This window comes from Nerophis ophidion, linkage group LG28, assembly GCF_033978795.1.
Source record: "Nerophis ophidion isolate RoL-2023_Sa linkage group LG28, RoL_Noph_v1.0, whole genome shotgun sequence".
Lineage (NCBI taxonomy): Eukaryota > Metazoa > Chordata > Actinopteri > Syngnathiformes > Syngnathidae > Nerophis > Nerophis ophidion.
The window spans coordinates 5,789,065-5,809,262 of record NC_084638.1 but is presented as its reverse complement, the minus strand read 5'-3'; the positions used below and the strand labels follow the sequence as shown (position 1 = coordinate 5,809,262).

Genomic DNA, 20,198 nt, shown 5'->3' with positions numbered 1-20,198 from the left:
TATATATATATATATATATATACACATATGTATGTACGTATGGACACACCTTCTCATTCAATGGGTTTTCTTTATTTTCAGGACTATTTACATTGCAGATTGTCACTGAAGGCATCAGAACTATGAATGAACACATGTGGAGTTATGTACTTAAGAAAAAAAGGTATGTTATAGTCCCTACAAAATAGCCACCCTTCGCTCTGATTTACTTCTTCGCACTCTCTTGGCATTCTCTCGATGAGCTTCAAGAGGTACTCGGTCACCTGCAATGGTTTTCACTTCACTGGTGTGCTTGCAGCTCATCGAGAGAATGCCAAGAGTGTGCGGAAAAAGTAGTCAGAGCAAAGGGTGGCTATTTTGAAGAAACTAGAATTTGATAAGTATACACACACACACACACACACACACACACACACACACACACATATATCTATATATGTATGTATATATGTATGTATATATATGCATGTATGTATATGTATATATATATATAGAGTATAATATGTATGTATATATATATATGTTTGTATATATACATATATATGTATATATATATTTGTGCGTATATGTGTATATATATATATATGTGTTTGTATATACTGTGTGTGTGTATATATGTGTGTGTGTGTATGAATATATCTGTGTATTAATATATTTATGTATGTATGTATGTATATATATATATATATATATACGTGTATATACATATGTATGTATACATATATATGTATGTATATATTTACTGATATAGACAATGTGTATCAAATAAACATTTTTCCCATTATACTTCCTATTTTTACATTTATATTTTTTACTACTGTTGACAATGTATAAATTCAATTGAATAATTAACTACTACTAAATACACTTATTCCTATCATACTTCCTTTTATAAAATGTATATATTTTACTAATATAGGCAATGTGTGTTGCAGTTCTACGCTTATCGATATTTAAATGTAGTAATACGTACAATTCTTCCTATTATACTTCCTATTTTTACGTTTGTGTATTTTACTGATATGGACAATGTGTATTGTAATTTTACACTCATCAGTATTTGATTGTTGGAATAAATAAACTTAATTTGTTTACGTTGGTATATTTCACTACTATAGACACAATAATTAGTTGTTGTATTTAATAAAATTCTCCCTATTATACCTCATATGTTTATATTTGTATATTTCATAATTATGAAATGTGTAGCATACGACAAGTTTTACGCTCATCAATAATTAATTGTAGTATTAAACATTTTTTGTTATACTTCCTATTTATACATTTGTATATTTTACTACTATACACGATGTGTAACATAGTTTTGCACTCATCAATAATTAATTGTAGTGTTAAATAAACTGATTCTTCCTATTATACTTCATATGTTTATATTTTTATATTTCATAATTATGAAATGTGTATTGTACTACAACTTTTACACTCATCAATAATTAATTGTGGTGTTAAAATAAACGTATTCTTCCTACTACACTTCCTATTTTTACATTTGTATATTTTACTACTATAGACAATGTGTAACGTAATTTTGCACTCATCAGTAATTAATTGTAGTATTAAATAAACGTATACTTCCTATCTTTACATTGGTATATTTTACAACTATACACAATGTGTGACGTAGTTTTCCACTCAATAATTAATTGTAGTAATAAATAAACGTATCCGGTCATTAAATGTCAACCGTTAAACATTTTAATGAGAGCAAATAATTATGTTATGTTTATATTTTTCTTCAACTGACACTGTAATACATTTTTTTTGACATAATTAGAGGTGAAAGATATATTACAAAAGTGCATGAAATACTGTCGTTATCTTTGCTTGACACTTGAAGCACCGGCACTGAGGTCTAATCACCTCTTATCAGCTAAAATACACACAATTATACATGTTTATGTACTTAGGGATTGACCTACAAGATAGCCAAGATTAGCAATATTTGTTTATTTACACTCCGAACATTTTCGTATTTAAAAGGTTTCTTTCAAATCCAATGTATTTTATGCCATCTTACTTTATATTTACTATATATATATATATATATATATATATATATATATATATATATATATATATATATATATATATATATATGTAGGTGTATGTATGTATATATGTTTATGTATGTATGTGTATGTATGTATATATATTTGTGTGTATGTATATGTATATATGTATTCATATGTATATATGTGTGTATATATACGTATATGTATGTACATATATACACACACATTTACATACATACACATACATATATACATACATTTATATACATAAACATACACACATATATACATAAATTACATATATACATACATACACATAATATATATATATATGTGTGTGTGTATATGTATGTATATATATATCTTTGTGTGTATGTATACATATATATGTATGTATGTGTATATATATATATATATATATATATATATATATATATACACATACACACACACACACATTTACATACATACACATACATATATACATACATACACACACACACATATACAGACATACACATACTATATATATATATATATATATATATATATGTGTGTTTATATGTATGTATATATGTATACATACATATATATGTATGTGTACATATGTGTATATACATATATATGCATGTATACATACAGTATATACATACATATAAATACATATATCTATATATATATATTATATAAAATAATTTTAATAGCTATACATTTATTATAGGTACAATACGCTAAAACAAGCTTATGTTCAACTCAAGTGTTTTTTTTATTTATTTTTTTGGTGCAACACGTTGACGTAAACATTCTCTTTTGTTGCACTTTACTCCAGCAAAACACCACAAAAAAAACACATATTTTTTCATACAAGTTCTAGCGGACTGGTGCAGGATTCCTTCTTGCACTAAAACAAAACTTTTTCTTTTTTTTTTTTTTTACACTTTGAACATTTCCTTCCCGCCGGCTGCTTAAAGTTCCCAAAGAAATAATGACCAATAAAAGCACATACATGTACATTATTAGCACACACAAGCAGTATACATTATGTACAGAATATGCTGGGCTTTTTTTTTTCTTCAGCTGTTTTGAAGCAGAAAAAGACTTTTTCTTCTGTAAATCCTACACAAAATTTTTACGGTAAAAAAAAAAATTGGCAGCTCAGTCGCCAGATTTTTACTGCAAAAATAACACCGGTACCATTTTTCTATTTACAGTAATGCACTGTAAAACAACCATTTTACGGTAGTAAAAACTGGCAGCTTTGTCGCCAGAATCTTACTTTTAAAAAAAAACACTGGTACTTTTTTTTTGTATTTACCATAATGCACTGTAAAAGCACGTGTAGATTTTAAGCTCGGTCGCCAGAATTTAGGTGTAAAATTACCAATGGTACCCTTTTTAATATTTACAGTAATACACAGTAAAAACAAACATTTAATAGTGGAAAATTTTACCATAAAAATAACACTGGTAACTTTCTTCCATTTACAATAAACGAAATTAAAAAAAACTGTATTTTTGCAGTAAAAATGTGCTGACTAATCTTCCAAGTTTGTTGTTTTTTTTAACCGTAAAATCTACGGTTTTATCACAATACATAGAAAATTTAAAAATTGTACCAGTGTTATTCTTTACGGTAAAATTCAGTTTTTTCTACTGTTAAATTGTATTTTTACAGTGCTTTGAAAAACCGTAGATTTGCGGTAAAAAAAACACCAAACTGTCAACTTAGTCGCCAGACTTTTACTGTAAAAATAACACTGGTTCCATTTTTTTATTTCCCGAAATGCACTGTAAAAACGACCGTAGATTTTACAGTATAAAAAACTAACAGCTCAGTTGACAGAATTTTGGTGTAAAATTACCAACGGTACCATTTTTCTATTTACAGTAATGCACTGTAAAAACAAACATTTAATAGTGGAAAAAACTAATAGCTCCGTTGCCAGAATTTTACCATGAAAATAACACTGGTAACTTTATTCCATTTACAGTAAACTAAATTTAAAAAACAAAAACGTATCGCTGTTATTTTTGCAGTAAAATTCATTTTTGTCAACTTTTTTATAGTGCTCTGATAAACCATAGATTTTGCAGGACAAAAAACCCCAAAACTGTCAACTCAGTCGCCAGACTTTTACTGTAAAAATAACACTGGTTCCATTTTTTTATTTCCGGAAATGCACTGTAAAAACGGCTGTGGATTTTACAGTATAAAAAACTGACAGCTCAGTTGACGGAATTTTGGCGTAATAGTAACCACGGTATCATTTTCTATTACAGTAATACACTGTAAAAACAAACATTTAATAGTGGGAAAAACTAGTAGCTCAGTTGCCAGAATTGTACCATGAAAATAACATTAGTAACTTTCTTCCATTTACAGTAAACTAAATTTGAAAAACGGTATTTTCGCAGTAAAAATGTGCTGACTGAGTTTCCAGGTTGTTGTTTTTTACCGTAAAATCCACAGTTGTATTAAAATGCATATAACATTTAAAAATGGTAACAGTGTTATTTTTTACAGTAAAATTGTGAATTAGTGAATTACATATTTTTTTGTAAAAATTCATTTTTTTTCTACTTTTTTACACTGCTCTGAAAAAACGTAAATTTTGCGGTGGAAAAACACCAAAACTGTCAACTCCGTCGCCAGACTTTTCCTGTAAAAATAACACTGGTCCCATTTTTCTGTTTCCGGAAATGCACTGTAAAAACGGCCTTAGATTTTACAGTTTAAAAAACTGACAGCTCAGTTGACAGAATTTGGGTGTAAAATTACCAACGGTACCATTTTTCTATTTACAGTAATGCACTGTGAAAACAAACATTTAATAGCGGACAAAACTAGTAGCTCAGTTGCCAGAATTTTACACTGGTAACTTTATTCCATTTACAGTAAACTAAATAAAAAATAAAAAAAACGTATCGCTGTTATTTTTGCAGTAAAATTCATTTTTGTCTACTTTTCTTACAGTGCACTGATAAACCATAGATTTTGCAGGACAAAAAAACACCAAAACTGTCAACTCCGTCGCTAGACTTTTACTGTAAAAATAACACTGGTTGTATTTTTTTATTTCCCGAAATGCACTGTAAAAACGGCCGTTGATTTTACAGTATAAAAAACTGACAACTCAGTTGACAGAATTTTGGTGTAAAATTACCAATGGTACCATTTTTCTATTTACAGAAATACACTGTAAAAACAAACATTTAATAGTGGAAAAAACTAGTAGCTCAGTTGCCAGAATTTTACCATGAAAATAACACTGGTAACTTTATTCCATTTACAGTAAACTAAATTTGAAAAACTGTATTTTCGCAGTAAAAATGTGCCGACTGAGTTTCCAGGTTGTTGTTTTTTTACCGTAAAATCTACAGTTGTATTACAATGCATAGAACATTTAAAAATGGTAACAGTGTTATTTTTTTCCAGTAAAATTGTGAATTAGTGAATTATATATTTTTTTGTGTAAAATACATTTTTTCTACTTTTTTACAGTGCTCGGAAAAAACGTACATTTTGCGGTGGAAAAACACCAAAACTGTCAACTCCGCCGCCAGACTTTTACAGTAAAAATAACACCGGTCCCATTTTTTTATTTCCCGAAATGCACTGTAAAAACGACCGTAGATTTTACAGTTTAAAAAACTGACAGCTCAGTTGAGAGAATTTTGGTGTAAAATTACCAATGGTACCATTTTTCTATTTACAGTAATGCACTGTAAAACAAACATTTAATAGTGGAAAAAAAACTACCAGCTCAGTTGCCAGAATGTTACCATAAAAATAACACTGGTAAATTTTTTCCATTTACAGTAAACTAAATTTAAAAAACGGTATTTTTGCAGTAAAAAATGTACCGACTGAGTTTCCAGGTTGTTGTTTTTTTTACTGTAAAATCTACAGTTGTATTACAATGCATAGAACATTTAAAAATGGTAACAGTGTTATTTTTTACAGTAAAATTCATTTTTTTCTACTTTTTTACAGTGCACTGAAAAAAACTTTAATTTTGCGGTGGAAAAAACCCCAAAACTGTCAACTCAGTCACCAGACTTTTACTGTAAAAATAACACTGGTTGTATTTTTTTATTTCCCGAAATGCACTGTAAAAACGGCCTCTGATTTTACGGTATAAAAAACTAACAGCTCAGTTGAGTTTTGGCATAATAATAAAAAAATGGTAACTTTCTTCCATTTACGGTAAACTAAATTTAAAAACAGTATTTTTGCAGTAAAAAATGTGCTGACTGAGGGGTTTTTTTTATCGTAAAATCGGCCGTTGATTTTACAGTATAAAAAACTGACAGCTCAGTTGACAGAATTTTGGTGTAAAATTACCAATGGTACCATTTTTCTATTTACAGTAATGCACTTTATAACAAACATTTATTAGTAAAAAAAAAACTAGTAGCTCAGTAGCCAGAATTTTACCGTAAAAATAACATTAGTAACTTGTTTCTATTCACAGTAAACTAAATTAAAAAAATGGTATTTTTACAGTAAAAATGTGCTGACTGGGCTTTTTTTCTTATTGTAAAATCTATGGTTGTATTTACGATGCATTAAAAATGGCACCAGTGTTATTTTTTACAGGAAAATTCAGTGTTTTTTCTACTATAAAATTGTCTTTTTACATCGCACTGAAAAAACGTAGAATTTGCGGTAAAAACTGACTTTTACTGTAAAAATAACACTGGTCCCATTTTTCTGTTTCCAGATATGCACTGTAAAAACGGCCGTAGATTTTACAGTACGAAAAAACTGACAGCTCAGTTGACGTAATAATAAGTGCGGTACCATTTTTCTATTTACTGTAAAAACAACTGCCGTATATTTTACAGTCAAATACCACGCAGCTCAATCGTCAAACTTTTACTGTAAAAATAACAGCGATAAAGTTTTTCTTTAATTTTGTGTAAATATGTCCAAAATTTTTCCACTAAGGGTCGCACATTAATATTTTGACCATTTTGACATTTTTAACTTCCAAAAACGATACAATAAATAGAGTGATTTAGGGCTATATAAGTAAACATTGATTTGTGGTTTTTCGAAAGAAAATATTAGCCTATATGCGTTAGCTTTGTGTTAGCTTTGCTTTTTCTCAATACATGACGTCTGTTTGCTTTCATATTCCACCTTCATGTTAGGTTTATTTGACATTGTTGAGTGTTTTTTAGAATGAATTGAACATGTGGTTAAAGTGGTTCCCCAGACCCTCCTAAAACTGTGGTGACCGAGCTACCAGTTTTTCGAGGGTGAGATTTGTCCCCGGGTACAGTCCTACGCGTATATTCCGGTAAAACTGTGGCAACTGAGCTACCAGTTTTTTGAGGGTAAGACTTGTCCCCGGGTACAGTCCTACACGTATATTCCGGTAAAACTGTGATGACTGAGCTACCAGATTTTTGAGGGTGAGACTTGTCCCCGGGTACAGTCCTACGCGTACAATCTGGTAAAACTGTGGTGACCGAGCTACCAGTTTTTAGAGGGTGAGATTTGTCCCCGGGTACAGTCCTACGCATATATTCCGGTAAAACTGTGGTGACCGAGCTACCAGTTTTTAGAGGGTGAGATTTGTCCCCGGGTACAGTCCTACGCATATATTCCGGTAAAACTGTGGTGACAGAGCTACCAGTTTTTTGAAGGTGAGACTTGTCCCCGGGTACAGACCTAAGCATATATTCCGCTAAAACTGGTGACCGAGCTACCAGTTTTTCGAGTTTGAGACTTGTCCCCGGGTACAGTCCTACGCGTACAATCTGGTAAAACTGTGGTGACCAAGCTACCAGTTTTTCGAGGGCGAGACTTGTCCTATGCGTATATTCCGGTAAAACTGTGGTGACTGAGCTACCAGATTTTTGAGGGTGAGACTTGTCCCCGGGTACAGTCCTACACGTATATTCCGGTAAAACTGTGGCAACTGAGCTACCAGTTTTTTGAGGGTGAGACTTGTCTCCGGGTACAGTCCTACGCATATATTCCGGTAAAACTGTGGTGACACAGCTACCAGTTTTTTGAAGGTGAGACTTGTCCCCGGGTACAGACCTAAGCATATATTCCGCTAAAACTGGTGACCGAGCTACCAGTTTTTCGAGGGTGAGACTTGTCCCCGGGTACAGACCTAAGCATATATTCCGCTAAAACTGGTGACCGAGCTACCAGTTTTTCGAGGGTGAGACTTGTCCCCGGGTACAGTCCTACGCGTACAATCTGGTAAAACTGTGGTGACCAAGCTACCAGTTTTTCGAGGGCGAGACTTGTCCTATGCGTATATTCCGGTAAAACTGTGGTGACCGAGCCACCAGTTTTTAGAGGGTGAGATTTGTCCCCGGGTACAGTCCTACGCGTATATTCCGGTAAAACTGTGGTGACCGAGCTACCAGTTTTTAGAGGGTGAGATTTGTCCCCGGGTACAGTCCTACGCGTATATTCCGGTAAAACTGTGGTGACCGAGCTAGCAGTTTTTTGAGGGTGAGATTTGTCCCCGGGTACAGTCCTACGCGTATATTCCGGTAAAACTGTGGCAACTGAGCTACCAGTTTTTTGAGGGTAAGACTTGTCCCCGGGTACAGTCCTACACGTATATTCCGGTAAAACTGTGATGACTGAGCTAACAGTTTTTTGAGGGTGAGACTTGTCTCCGGGTACAGTCCTACACATATATTCCGGTAAAACTGTGGTGACAGAGCTACCAGTTTTTTGAAGGTGAGATTTGTCCTCGGGTACAGTCCTACGCGTATATTCCGGTAAAACTGTGGTGACAGAGCTACCAGTTTTTTGAAGGTGAGATTTGTCCTCGGGTACAGTCCTACGCGTATATTCCGGTAAAACTGTGGTGACCGAACTACCAGTTTTTTGAAGGTGAGACTTGTCCCCGGGTACAGACCTAAGCATATATTCCGCTCAAACGGGTGACCGAGCTACCAGTTTTTAGAGGGTGAGATTTGTCCTCGGGTACAGTCCTACGCGTATATTCCGGTAAAACTGTGGTGACCGAGCTACCAGTTTTTAGAGGGTGAGATTTGTCCCCGGGTACAGTCCTACGCATATATTCCGGTAAAACTGTGGTGACAGAGCTACCAGTTTTTTGAAGGTGAGACTTGTCCCCGGGTACAGACCTAAGCATATATTCCGCTAAAACTGGTGACCGAGCTACCAGTTTTTCGAGGGTGAGACTTGTCCCCGGGTACAGTCCTACGCGTACAATCTGGTAAAACTGTGGTGACCAAGCTACCAGTTTTTCGAGGGCGAGACTTGTCCTATGCGTATATTCCGGTAAAACTGTGGTGACTGAGCTACCAGATTTTTGAGGGTGAGACTTGGCCCCGGGTACAGTCCTACGTGTATATTCCGGTAAAACTGTGGCAACTGAGCTACCAGTTTTTTGAAGGTGAGACTTGTCCCCGGGTACAGTCCTACGCGTACAATCTGGTAAAACTGTGGTGACCAAGCTACCAGTTTTTCGAGGGCGAGACTTGTCCTATGCGTATATTCCGGTAAAACTGTGGTGACTGAGCTACCAGATTTTTTAGGGTGAGACTTGGCCCCGGGTACAGTCCTACGTGTATATTCCGGTAAAACTGTGGCAACTGAGCTACCAGTTTTTCGAGGGTGAGACTTGTCCCCGGGTACAGTCCTACACGTATATTTACAAGTTTGTACAAGGCAGTCCCACGAAGACCCGCATGATCCGATCTCGAGAAACCAAAAACCAAATCCACCGGAGGGCGGGGTAAAAGAAGACCCAGAACCTGACAGAGTGGGTCCGGTCCCGTTCAAGTGTGTTCCGGTTCCGCGAGGGGTCAGCTGTTGTACTGGCAGGCGTTGAGACCGGATCCCGGACTCTGCAGGCCGCCGTAGCCGAAGGTTGGGTGCTGCTTGGACTTGAGTCTGAGGGTGGCCAGGCCTGGGTTGCAAGTGTCCCGGTACACGCCGTACGGGGAGCCCGGAGGTCCGTAGTGACACGCCGTAGACGACATGGCCGAGTTGATACCGGAGCCGGCGATCCCGTTCAGGTTGCCGATGTTGTTGAGGCCCGGGGCCGCCATGGCCGGGACCGCCGAGTGGGCCATGCCGGACGCCGCCATGCTCATGGAGGAGATGGAGGCGGGCGAGGAGGAGAACATGGACATGGACTGGGAAGTCAGCGGGCTCATGGAGTTGAAGAAGGGGAAGTTCTTGGTGGAGAGCGGGGCCGGGGCCAGGCCTTTGTTGGTCCAGTTGTTGTAGGTGTAGGCCGGGTACATGTCTTCGTACGGCTGCATCAGGCCCCCGAACTGCGGCAGGTAGCTGTTCTTGCACAAGTCCATCTGCTGGTTCCGCTCCCGCTTCCGCCACTTGGCTCGCCGGTTCTTGAACCACACCTGCGGGGCCACTCCCACAATTACACAACATCCTGATCATCTCACTTTTTTAATGATGTACAATAATAGAACTTCTCTCTATTCATTGTTAATGACTATTGGCATTTTTTTTTAATTTGTCATACATTTTAATAATGTACAATATTTCAACTTGTTTCAATTCATTGTTATGAGAGAGGCTCCAGCACCCACCCCCGACCCCAAAAGGGACAAGCGGTAGAGAATGGATGAATGGATGGATGTTACAACTCCTCATGGCAATTGTAATGATTACATTTGTCATGCATTTTAATAATGTACAATATTACAACTTATTTCCCATTTATTATTGCAGCTCCTCATAATGACAATTGGCCTTTTTTCATTTTTCATACATTTTAATAATGTACAATATTACTTGTTTCAATTAATTATTCCAACTCCTCATAATGATTATTGGCATTTTTTAATTGTTCATACATTTTAATAATGTACAATATTTCAACTTGTTTCAATTCATTGTTATGAGATAGGCTCCAGCACCCACCCCCGACCCCAAAAGGGACAAGCGGTAGAGAATGGATGAATGGATGGATGTTACAACTCCTCATGGCAATTGTAATGATTACATTTGTCATGCATTTTAATAATGTACAATATTACAACTTATTTCCCATTTATTATTGCAGCTCCGAATAATGCCTATTGGCATTTTTTAATTTTTTCATACATTTTAATAATGTACAATATTACTTGTTTCAATTAATTATTCCAACTCCTCATAATGATTATTGGCATTTTTTAATTGTTCATACATTTTAATAATGTACAATATTGCAACTTGTTTCAATTCATTGTTATGAGAGAGGCTCCAGCACCCACCCCCGACCCCAAAAGGGACAAGCGGTAGAGAATGGATGAATGGATGGATGTTACAACTCCTCATGGCAATTGTAATGATTACATTTGTCATGCATTTTAATAATGTACAATATTACAACTTATTTCCCATTTATTATTGCAGCTCCTCATAATGACTATTGGCATTTTTTAATTTTTCATACATTTTAATAATGTACAATATTACTTGTTTCAATTCATTATTCCAACTCCTCATAATGACTATTGGCTTTTTTTTTTAATTTGTCATACATTTTAATAATGTACAATATTGCAACTTGTTTCAATTCATTGTTATGAGATAGGCTCCAGCACCCACCCCCGACCCCAAAAGGGACAAGCGGTAGAGAATTGATGAATGGATGGATGTTACAACTCCTCATGGCAATTGTAATGATTACATTTGTCATGCATTTTAATAATGTACAATATTACAACTTATTCCCCATTTATTATTGCAGCTCCTCATAATGACTATTGGCATTTTTTAATTTTTCATACATTTTAATAATGTACAATATTACTTGTTTCAATTCATTATTCCAACTCCTCATAATGATTATTGGCATTTTTTAATTGTTCATACATTTTAATAATGTACAATATTTCAACTTGTTTCAATTCATTGTTATGAGAGAGGCTCCAGCACCCACCCCCGACCCCAAAAGGGACAAGCGGTAGAGAATGGATGAATGGATGGATGTTACAACTCCTCATGGCAATTGTAATGATTACATTTGTCATACATTTTAATAATGTACAATATTACAACTTATTTCCCATTTATTATTGCAGCTCCTCATAATGACTATTGGCATTTTTTAATTTTTCATACATTTTAATAATGTACAATATTACTTGTTTCAATTCATTATTCCAACTCCTCATAATGATTATTGGCATTTTTTAATTGTTCATACATTTTAATAATGTACAATATTTCAACTTGTTTCAATTCATTGTTATGAGATAGGCTCCAGCACCCACCCCCGACCCCAAAAGGGACAAGCGGTAGAGAATGGATGAATGGATGGATGTTACAACTCCTCATGGCAATTGTAATGATTACATTTGTCATGCATTTTAATAATGTACAATATTACAACTTATTTCCCATTTATTATTGCAGCTCCTCATAATGACTATTGGCATTTTTTAATTTTTCATACATTTTAATAATGTACAATATTACTTGTTTCAATTCATTATTCCAACTCCTCATAATGATTATTGGCATTTTTTAATTGTTCATACATTTTAATAATGTACAATATTTCAACTTGTTTCAATTCATTGTTATGAGATAGGCTCCAGCACCCACCCCTGACCCCAAAAGGGACAAGCGGTAGAAAATGGATGAATGGATGGATGTTACAACTCCTCATGGCAATTGTAATGATTACATTTGTCATGCATTTTAATAATGTACAATATTACAACTTATTTCCCATTTATTATTGCAGCTCCTCATAATGCCTATTGGCATTTTTTAATTTTTCATACATTTTAATAATGTACAATATTACTTGTTTCAATTCATTATTCCAACTCCTCATAATGATTATTGGCATTTTTTAATTGTCCATACATTTTAATAATGTACAATATTACAACTTATGTCAATTCATTGTTATGAAATAGGCTCCAGCAGCCACCCCGCAACCCGAAAGGGACAAGCGGTAGAAAATAGATGAATGGATGGATATTACAACTCCTCATGACTATTGTAATTATTACAATTCTCATACATTTTAATAATGTACAATATTACAACTTATTTCAATTTATTGTTACCACTCCTCATAATGACTATAGTAATTATTTTTCATAATACATTTTAATATTGTAAAATATTACAACTTGTTTCAATTCATTATTCCAACTCCTCATAAAGACTATTGGCATTTTTAGATATTTCATACATTTTAATGATGTACAATATTACAACTTATTTCAATATATTGTTACCACTCCTCATAATGATTATAGTAATTATTTTTCATAATGCATTTTAATAATGTACAATATTGCAACTTGTTTCAATTCATTATTCCAACTCCTCATAATGACTATTGGCATTTTTTTTTATTTTTCCTACATTTTAATAATGTACAATACTACAACGTATCTCAATTCATTGTTATGAAATAGGCTCCAGCACCCACCCCGCGACCCGAAAGGGACAAACGGTAGAAAATGGATGAATGGAGGGATGTTGCAACTCCTCATGACTATTGTAATTATTACATGTTTCAAACATTTTAATAATGTACAATATTAACACTTTTTTCAATTAATTAATCCAACTCCTCATAATGACTATTAGCATTTTTAATTATTCATACATTTTGATAATGTACAATATTACAACTTATTTCAATTCATTGTTATGAGAGAGGCTCTAGCACTCACCCGCTACCCGAAAGGGACAATCAGTAGAAAATGGATGGATGGATGTTACAACTCCTCATGACTATTGTAACTATTATATTTTTCATACATTTTAATAATGTACAATATTACAACTTGTTTCAATTCATTATTCCAACTCCTTATAAAGACTATTGGCATTTTTAAATATTTCATACATTTTAATAATGTACAATTACCACTCCTCACAATGACTATAGTAATTATTTTTCATAATACATTTTAATAATGTACAATATTACAACTTATTCAATTCATTATTCCAACTCCTCATAATGACTATTGGCATTTTTAAATTTTTCATACATTTTAATAATGTACAATATTACAACATATTTCAATTCATTGTTACAAGATAAGCTCCAGAACCCCCCCGCGACTCGAAAGGGACAAACGGTAGAAAATGGATGGATGGAGGGATGTTGCAACTCCTCATGACTATTGTAATTATTACATGTTTCAAACATTTTAATAATGTACAATATTACAACTTATTTCAATTCATTTTTGCAGCTCCTCATAATTACTATTGTAACTATTACATTTTTCATATATTTTAATAATGTACAATATCACAACTTATTTCAATTCATTGTTACAACTCTTCTGAATAACAATTGTAATTATTATTTTTTAAATACATTTTAATAATGTACAATATTACAACTTATTTCCATTCATTGTTACAACTCTTCTTAATGGCTATTGTAATTATTATATTTTTCATATATTTTAATAATGTACAATATTACAACCTTTTTCAATTTATTGTTGCCACTCCTCGTAATGACTATTGTAAATATTACATGTGTCATACATTTCAATAATGTACAATATTACAACTTTTTTCCAATTCATTGTTACCACTCCTCATAATGACTATTACTATTACTATTACATTTTTCCTACATTTTAATATGTACAATATTACAACTTGGTTCAATTCATTATTCCATTTCCTCATAATGACTATTGGCATTTTTAAAATTTTCATACATTTTAATAATGTACAATATTACAACTTATTTCAATTCATTATTACAGCTCCTCAAAATGGCTATTGTAATAAGTATCTTTAATACATTTTAATAATGTACAATATTACAACCTTTTTCGATTCATTGTTACCACTTCTCATAATGACTATAGTAACTATTACTTTTTTCATACATTTTAATAATGTACAATATTGCAACTTATTTCAATTTATTGTTACCACTCCTCATAATGACTACAGTAATTATGAATTTTTTCATACATTTTAATAATGTACAATATTACAACCTTTTTTAATTCATTGTTACCACTCCTCATAATGACTATTGTAACTATTACATTTTTCCTACATTTTAATAATGTGCAATATTTAAATGTATTTAAATTCATTTTTACCACTCCTCATGACTATTATAAATATTGCATTTGTCATACATTTTAATAATGTACAATATTACAACTTTTTAAATTAATTAATCCAACTCCTCATAATGACTATTAGCATTTTTTAATTTTTCATACATTTTAATGATGTACAATATTACAACTTATGTCAATTCATTGTTATGAGATAGGCTCCAGCACCCCCCGCCCGACCCCGATAGGGACAAGCTGTAGAGAATGGATGAATGGATGGATGTCACAACTCCTCATGACTATTGTAATTATTACATTTCTCATATATATTAATAATGTACAATAATACAACTTATTTAAATTCATTGTTACCACTCGACTTTTTCCACATGTTTTATTGACCTGTTCAATACAATGCTAAACTAAATCTAAGTGGGTTCAAATCCTAACATTTTATAAACTTTTATTTTGGTCAAATGATTTGTATTTGACTCTTACAAAAATACATAGTGGATATATTCAGGGTTAGGCCTAAAATATACATTTAAAGTGCATTTGTACGTTCTCCAACCACAAAATGGTCTGAAATAATTGAAGAGATTTGTTCTAAAGGCTTTTATATTCACTTGTTTATTCAATATTCTGACAAATATGTGTTTGATTTGATATTTGAAAAAGACAAAATAATATAATGTGCCATGTCAATTTTTTAAACAAATAAATACTTAAAAATAGTATATGTGTGTATATGTATGTATGCATGTATGTATATACATAGGAATATGAATGTGTGTAGTACTTTTCTATTTAATGTTTAAATAAGTAGATACTAAAAAGTAGTTCATTTATTTACTTATGTAGGACAGATTGTGTATATATATATATATATATATATATATATATATATATATTATAGATATATTCCCGAATACCTTGTATGTCATTATAACAATGCTTGTATATGTCATAATAATCGTCCATTAAATGTTTAAATAAATATTAAATAAAAGTAATCACTATAATGCTTGTGTGTCATTAGATTTGTATTCATTTATTATTAAACGTTCAAATACGTAAATACTAAAAAGTAGTCCCTTCTTGTGCGTCATCATTATCTATTAAAATGTTTTGTAAACACTAAATAAGATTAGTCGCTTTATCTCATAATTATCTATCACATGTTCACATAAACACTGAATAGGAATTGTCACTATAAATCATAATTATCTATTAAATGTCGACTAATTAAGAATAGCCACTATATCATTATAATTATCTATTGAATGGTTGCATAAATAGTAAACACGAGTTGTCACTATATATCATAATTTCCTGTTAATACGAGTAGTCACTATATATCATAATCATCCAATACATTTTTACATAAGTATAGTCAATTTATATCGTTTTAATTATCAATTAAATGTTTGCATAAATCTAGTAGTCACTATGTCTTATTTATTCAATGTTAAGATAAATACTAAATAAGAATAGTCAAAATATGTTTTAGTAAATGTTTACAAAAATAAGAATAGTCACCAGGTCGCCCGTAAGGACCAGATGAGTCGCTGGCCTGTTCTAAAAATAGCTCAAATAGCAGCACTTACCAGTGAGCTACCTCTATTTTTTACATTTTATTTATTTACTAGCAAGCTGGTCTCGCTTTGCTCGACGTTTTTAATTCTAAGAGAGACAAAACTCAAATAGAATTTGAAAATCCAAGAAAATATTTTAAAGACTTGGTCTTCACTTGTTTAAATAAATTCATTATTTTTTTTTTTACTTCTTATAACTTTCAGAAAGACAATTTTAGAGAAAAAATACAACCTAAAAAATTGTTTTAGGATTTTTAAACACTTTTTACCTTTTAAATTCCTTCCTCTTCTTTCCAGACAATTTAAATCAATGTTCAAGTAAATTTTTTTTTTTATTGTAAAGAATAATAAATACATTTTATTTAATTCTTCATTTCAGCTTCTGTTTTTTCGACGAAGAATATTTGTGAAATATTTCTTCAAACTTATTATGGTTAAAACTCCCCAAAAATATTCTGGCAAATTTAGAAAATCTTTAGAATCAAATTTAAATCTTATTTCAAAGTCTTTTGAATTTCTTTTAAAATTTTTGTTCTGGAAAATCTAGAAGAAATAATGATTTGTCTTTGTTAGAAATATAGCTTGGTCCAATTTGTTATATATTCTAACAAAGTGCAGATTAGATTTTAACCTATTTAAAACATGTCATCAAAATTCTAAAGTTAATCTTAATCAGGAAAAATTACAAATAATGTTCCATAAATTATTTTTTTAATTTTTTCAAAATGATTCGAATTAACAAGTTTTTCTCTTCTTTTTTTCGGTTGAATTTAGAATTTTAAAGAGTCAACATTGAAGATAAACTATGTTTCAAAATTTTATTTTTTATCATTTTCCTGTTTTCTCCTCTTTTAAAGCATTCAATTAAGTGTTTTTACATCATTTATTCTCTACAAAAAACCTTCCGGGGAAGGAAAAAAAATGTACGACGGAATGACGGACAGAAATACCCATTTTTTTATATATATAAAAAATTTTTTAAAGGTAAATTGAGCAAATTGGCTATTTCTGGCAATTTATTTAAGTGTGTATCAAACTGGTAGCCCTTTGCATTAATCAGTACCCAAGAAGTAGCTCTTGGTTTCAAAAAGGTTGGTGACCCCTGCTCTATATCATTATATATGTATTTAGATTAGATTAGATTAGATTAGATAGTACTTTATTTATATTATAAACATTAAATAAGAATAGTGACTATATATTATTGTATATGTATGTATAAAATGTACTATAAATACTAAACAAGAATAGTCACTGTATATCATAATTAAATGTTAAAATAAAATAATACATAAAAATAGTCACTATATGTCATAATTATCTGTTTAATATTTTATAAATCGATATATGTCATAATTATCTATTAGTTGTTTACATAAATCTATATCACTACTTATTATATTTGACTATTAAATAGTAAAATTGCAAATACATTCAGGAAAACACCATTAAACAGCACAATTTGTTCCAAGTTCAAATACATATTTTTCCTTGAAATAAAGTAAATATACAAAAGTAAAAATAATAACAAATACTGTTATTTCCCCGATGCACAATAGCCAGTAAATAAATACATTCAGCTGCAGCGCCGACAATAGTCACGTATTTATGTATTTCGAGGCGTGTTAGGACTAAAACACGATTTCTGATTCATTGACATGAAATTATTTTGAAACATTACATCTGCTTCAAATAAACTTTCAGTTTTTATTTTTATTTGCTTTCTAAACTCCACGAGAACTAAATTCTTTGCAGGCGCACCTTTGCGCCTGCGCAGCAAATGTGCTTTGTTTCGGTATATCATTATTATTATTATTATTATCATTATTATTATTATTATAAAAAACAAACCTAAATACACATTTTACTTTTAAATACACTCTTCATAGATGTTTTAATAAAAAATAAAAAATACAAATAAAAATCCTTTCCTTTATAATTGCGTGTATTTGTTTGCGGCATGAAAATAAATACTTCACATGATTTCATTATTTTTTCCAAAGAACGCAAATATAAAAGTAAAAGTGTGCATTTATGGCTTGTTGTCCCACGCGTGTCTAATCATTAATTATTATTATTAAAAATACCGTACTTTTTCGGTCACTTTATTAGGTACAGTGACTTTACTCACAGACGGTCTTTATTAACATAATCCCCGCGTCAGTTTTTTTCTAAACTCATTCGTGCAAAATATTAAAGACGCCTGAGTTTATTGTGCAAAACACTCGCAGATGTTTATAATATTTGTGTCATGGCAAAATATTACAGTTATAGGATGTTGCATATGAATGAATACAGTGAATATTCTTCGGTGCTACGATCTCCGATCGGTCCCTGAAGTATACATAAATGTGATTGGCTGATGGGAAATCCTGTTTTATCCTTGCCAGATATGGGAAAAAGGTTAGAGTCGTGCATAAAATTACAGTTAAAAGTACACAAAACATGCTGCTAAATGTACTTTTTTACAAGACAGTAAGGTTTATTTAGCACAGGGATGTCAAACTGGTTTTCATTGAGGGCCAAATCGCAGTTATGGAGGGCCCTTTGTCATGAGAATGTCTAGAAAATGAATTTCCCTCTGGATTTCATTATTAATTTTAGAAAGTGTTTTAAGTAGACTTACGATTTTACAGTAAAAACTTTACATTAACCACATTTTACTGTAAAATAGTGTTGTTGTTGTTTTTTTTACAACATTGTATGGTAAAAAAGAAAGACAGATTTTTTTTGTGTTAAATTGACATTGTTTTTCACAACATTATATTGTTAATGGAAAAACAGCACAAGTATTTATTTGTTTTATTTTTCCACCGTAAAAACAAATGTATCGTAATTCCATTTACAGTAATACCCCGTCAAAAATAACAACCGTGGATTTTATAGTCTGGCAAAACACAATTTTAACGCAAAAACAGTCGTCGTTTTTTATGATTTACAGCAGGGGTGTCAAACTCAAATACAGAGTGGGCCAAAATGTAAAACCGAACAAATCAGCGGGCTGAGGTTGAACAAATTAACCTTTTAATAGGGACCCAAACAAGTTTTGCATTGAATCTTGAACAAGCAAGGCTTACAGTGTATACATTTATAGTGACATGCAAAATCGAGTTTCAAATAATAATAATAATTAAAAAATATCAATTAATAAAACTGGAATGCTTCTTTTCGGCGGCGGGGTTGAGGTGGACAGGGTTTGGTGATAGCGGGGTGTGTATATTGTAGCGTCCCGGAAGAGTTCGTGCTGCAAGGGGTGGTGGGTATTTGTTCTGTTGTGTTACAGTGCGGGTGTTTTCCCAAAATGTGTCATTCTTCTTTGGTGTGGGTTCACAGTGTGGCGCATATTTGTAACAGTGTTAAAGTTGTTTATCCGCCCACCCTCAGTGTGACCTGTATGGCTGTTGACCAAGTATGCATTGCATTCACTTGTGTGTGTGTATAAGCTGCATATATTATGTGACTGGCCCGCTGGCCAGAGTTTGACACCCATGATTTACAGCAAAAGAACAATGTAAAATTTGTTGTAATTTTTATT

The 20,198-nt window shown here is 32.1% G+C and overlaps 1 protein-coding gene across 1 annotated transcript in view; it reads right to left on the bottom strand.

Moving 5' to 3' along the window:
• Positions 1–2,775: 2,775 nt before the first annotated feature.
• pitx1 (paired-like homeodomain 1) overlaps positions 2,776–20,198 on the bottom strand; it is a 29,257-nt gene continuing 11,834 nt past the window's right edge. Inside the window, exon 3 of the mRNA XM_061891370.1 lies at positions 2,776–10,406. Within this exon, the coding sequence (XP_061747354.1) occupies positions 9,846–10,406 (561 nt within the window). The 3' untranslated portion in view covers positions 2,776–9,845. The remainder of the gene's footprint in view (positions 10,407–20,198) is intronic.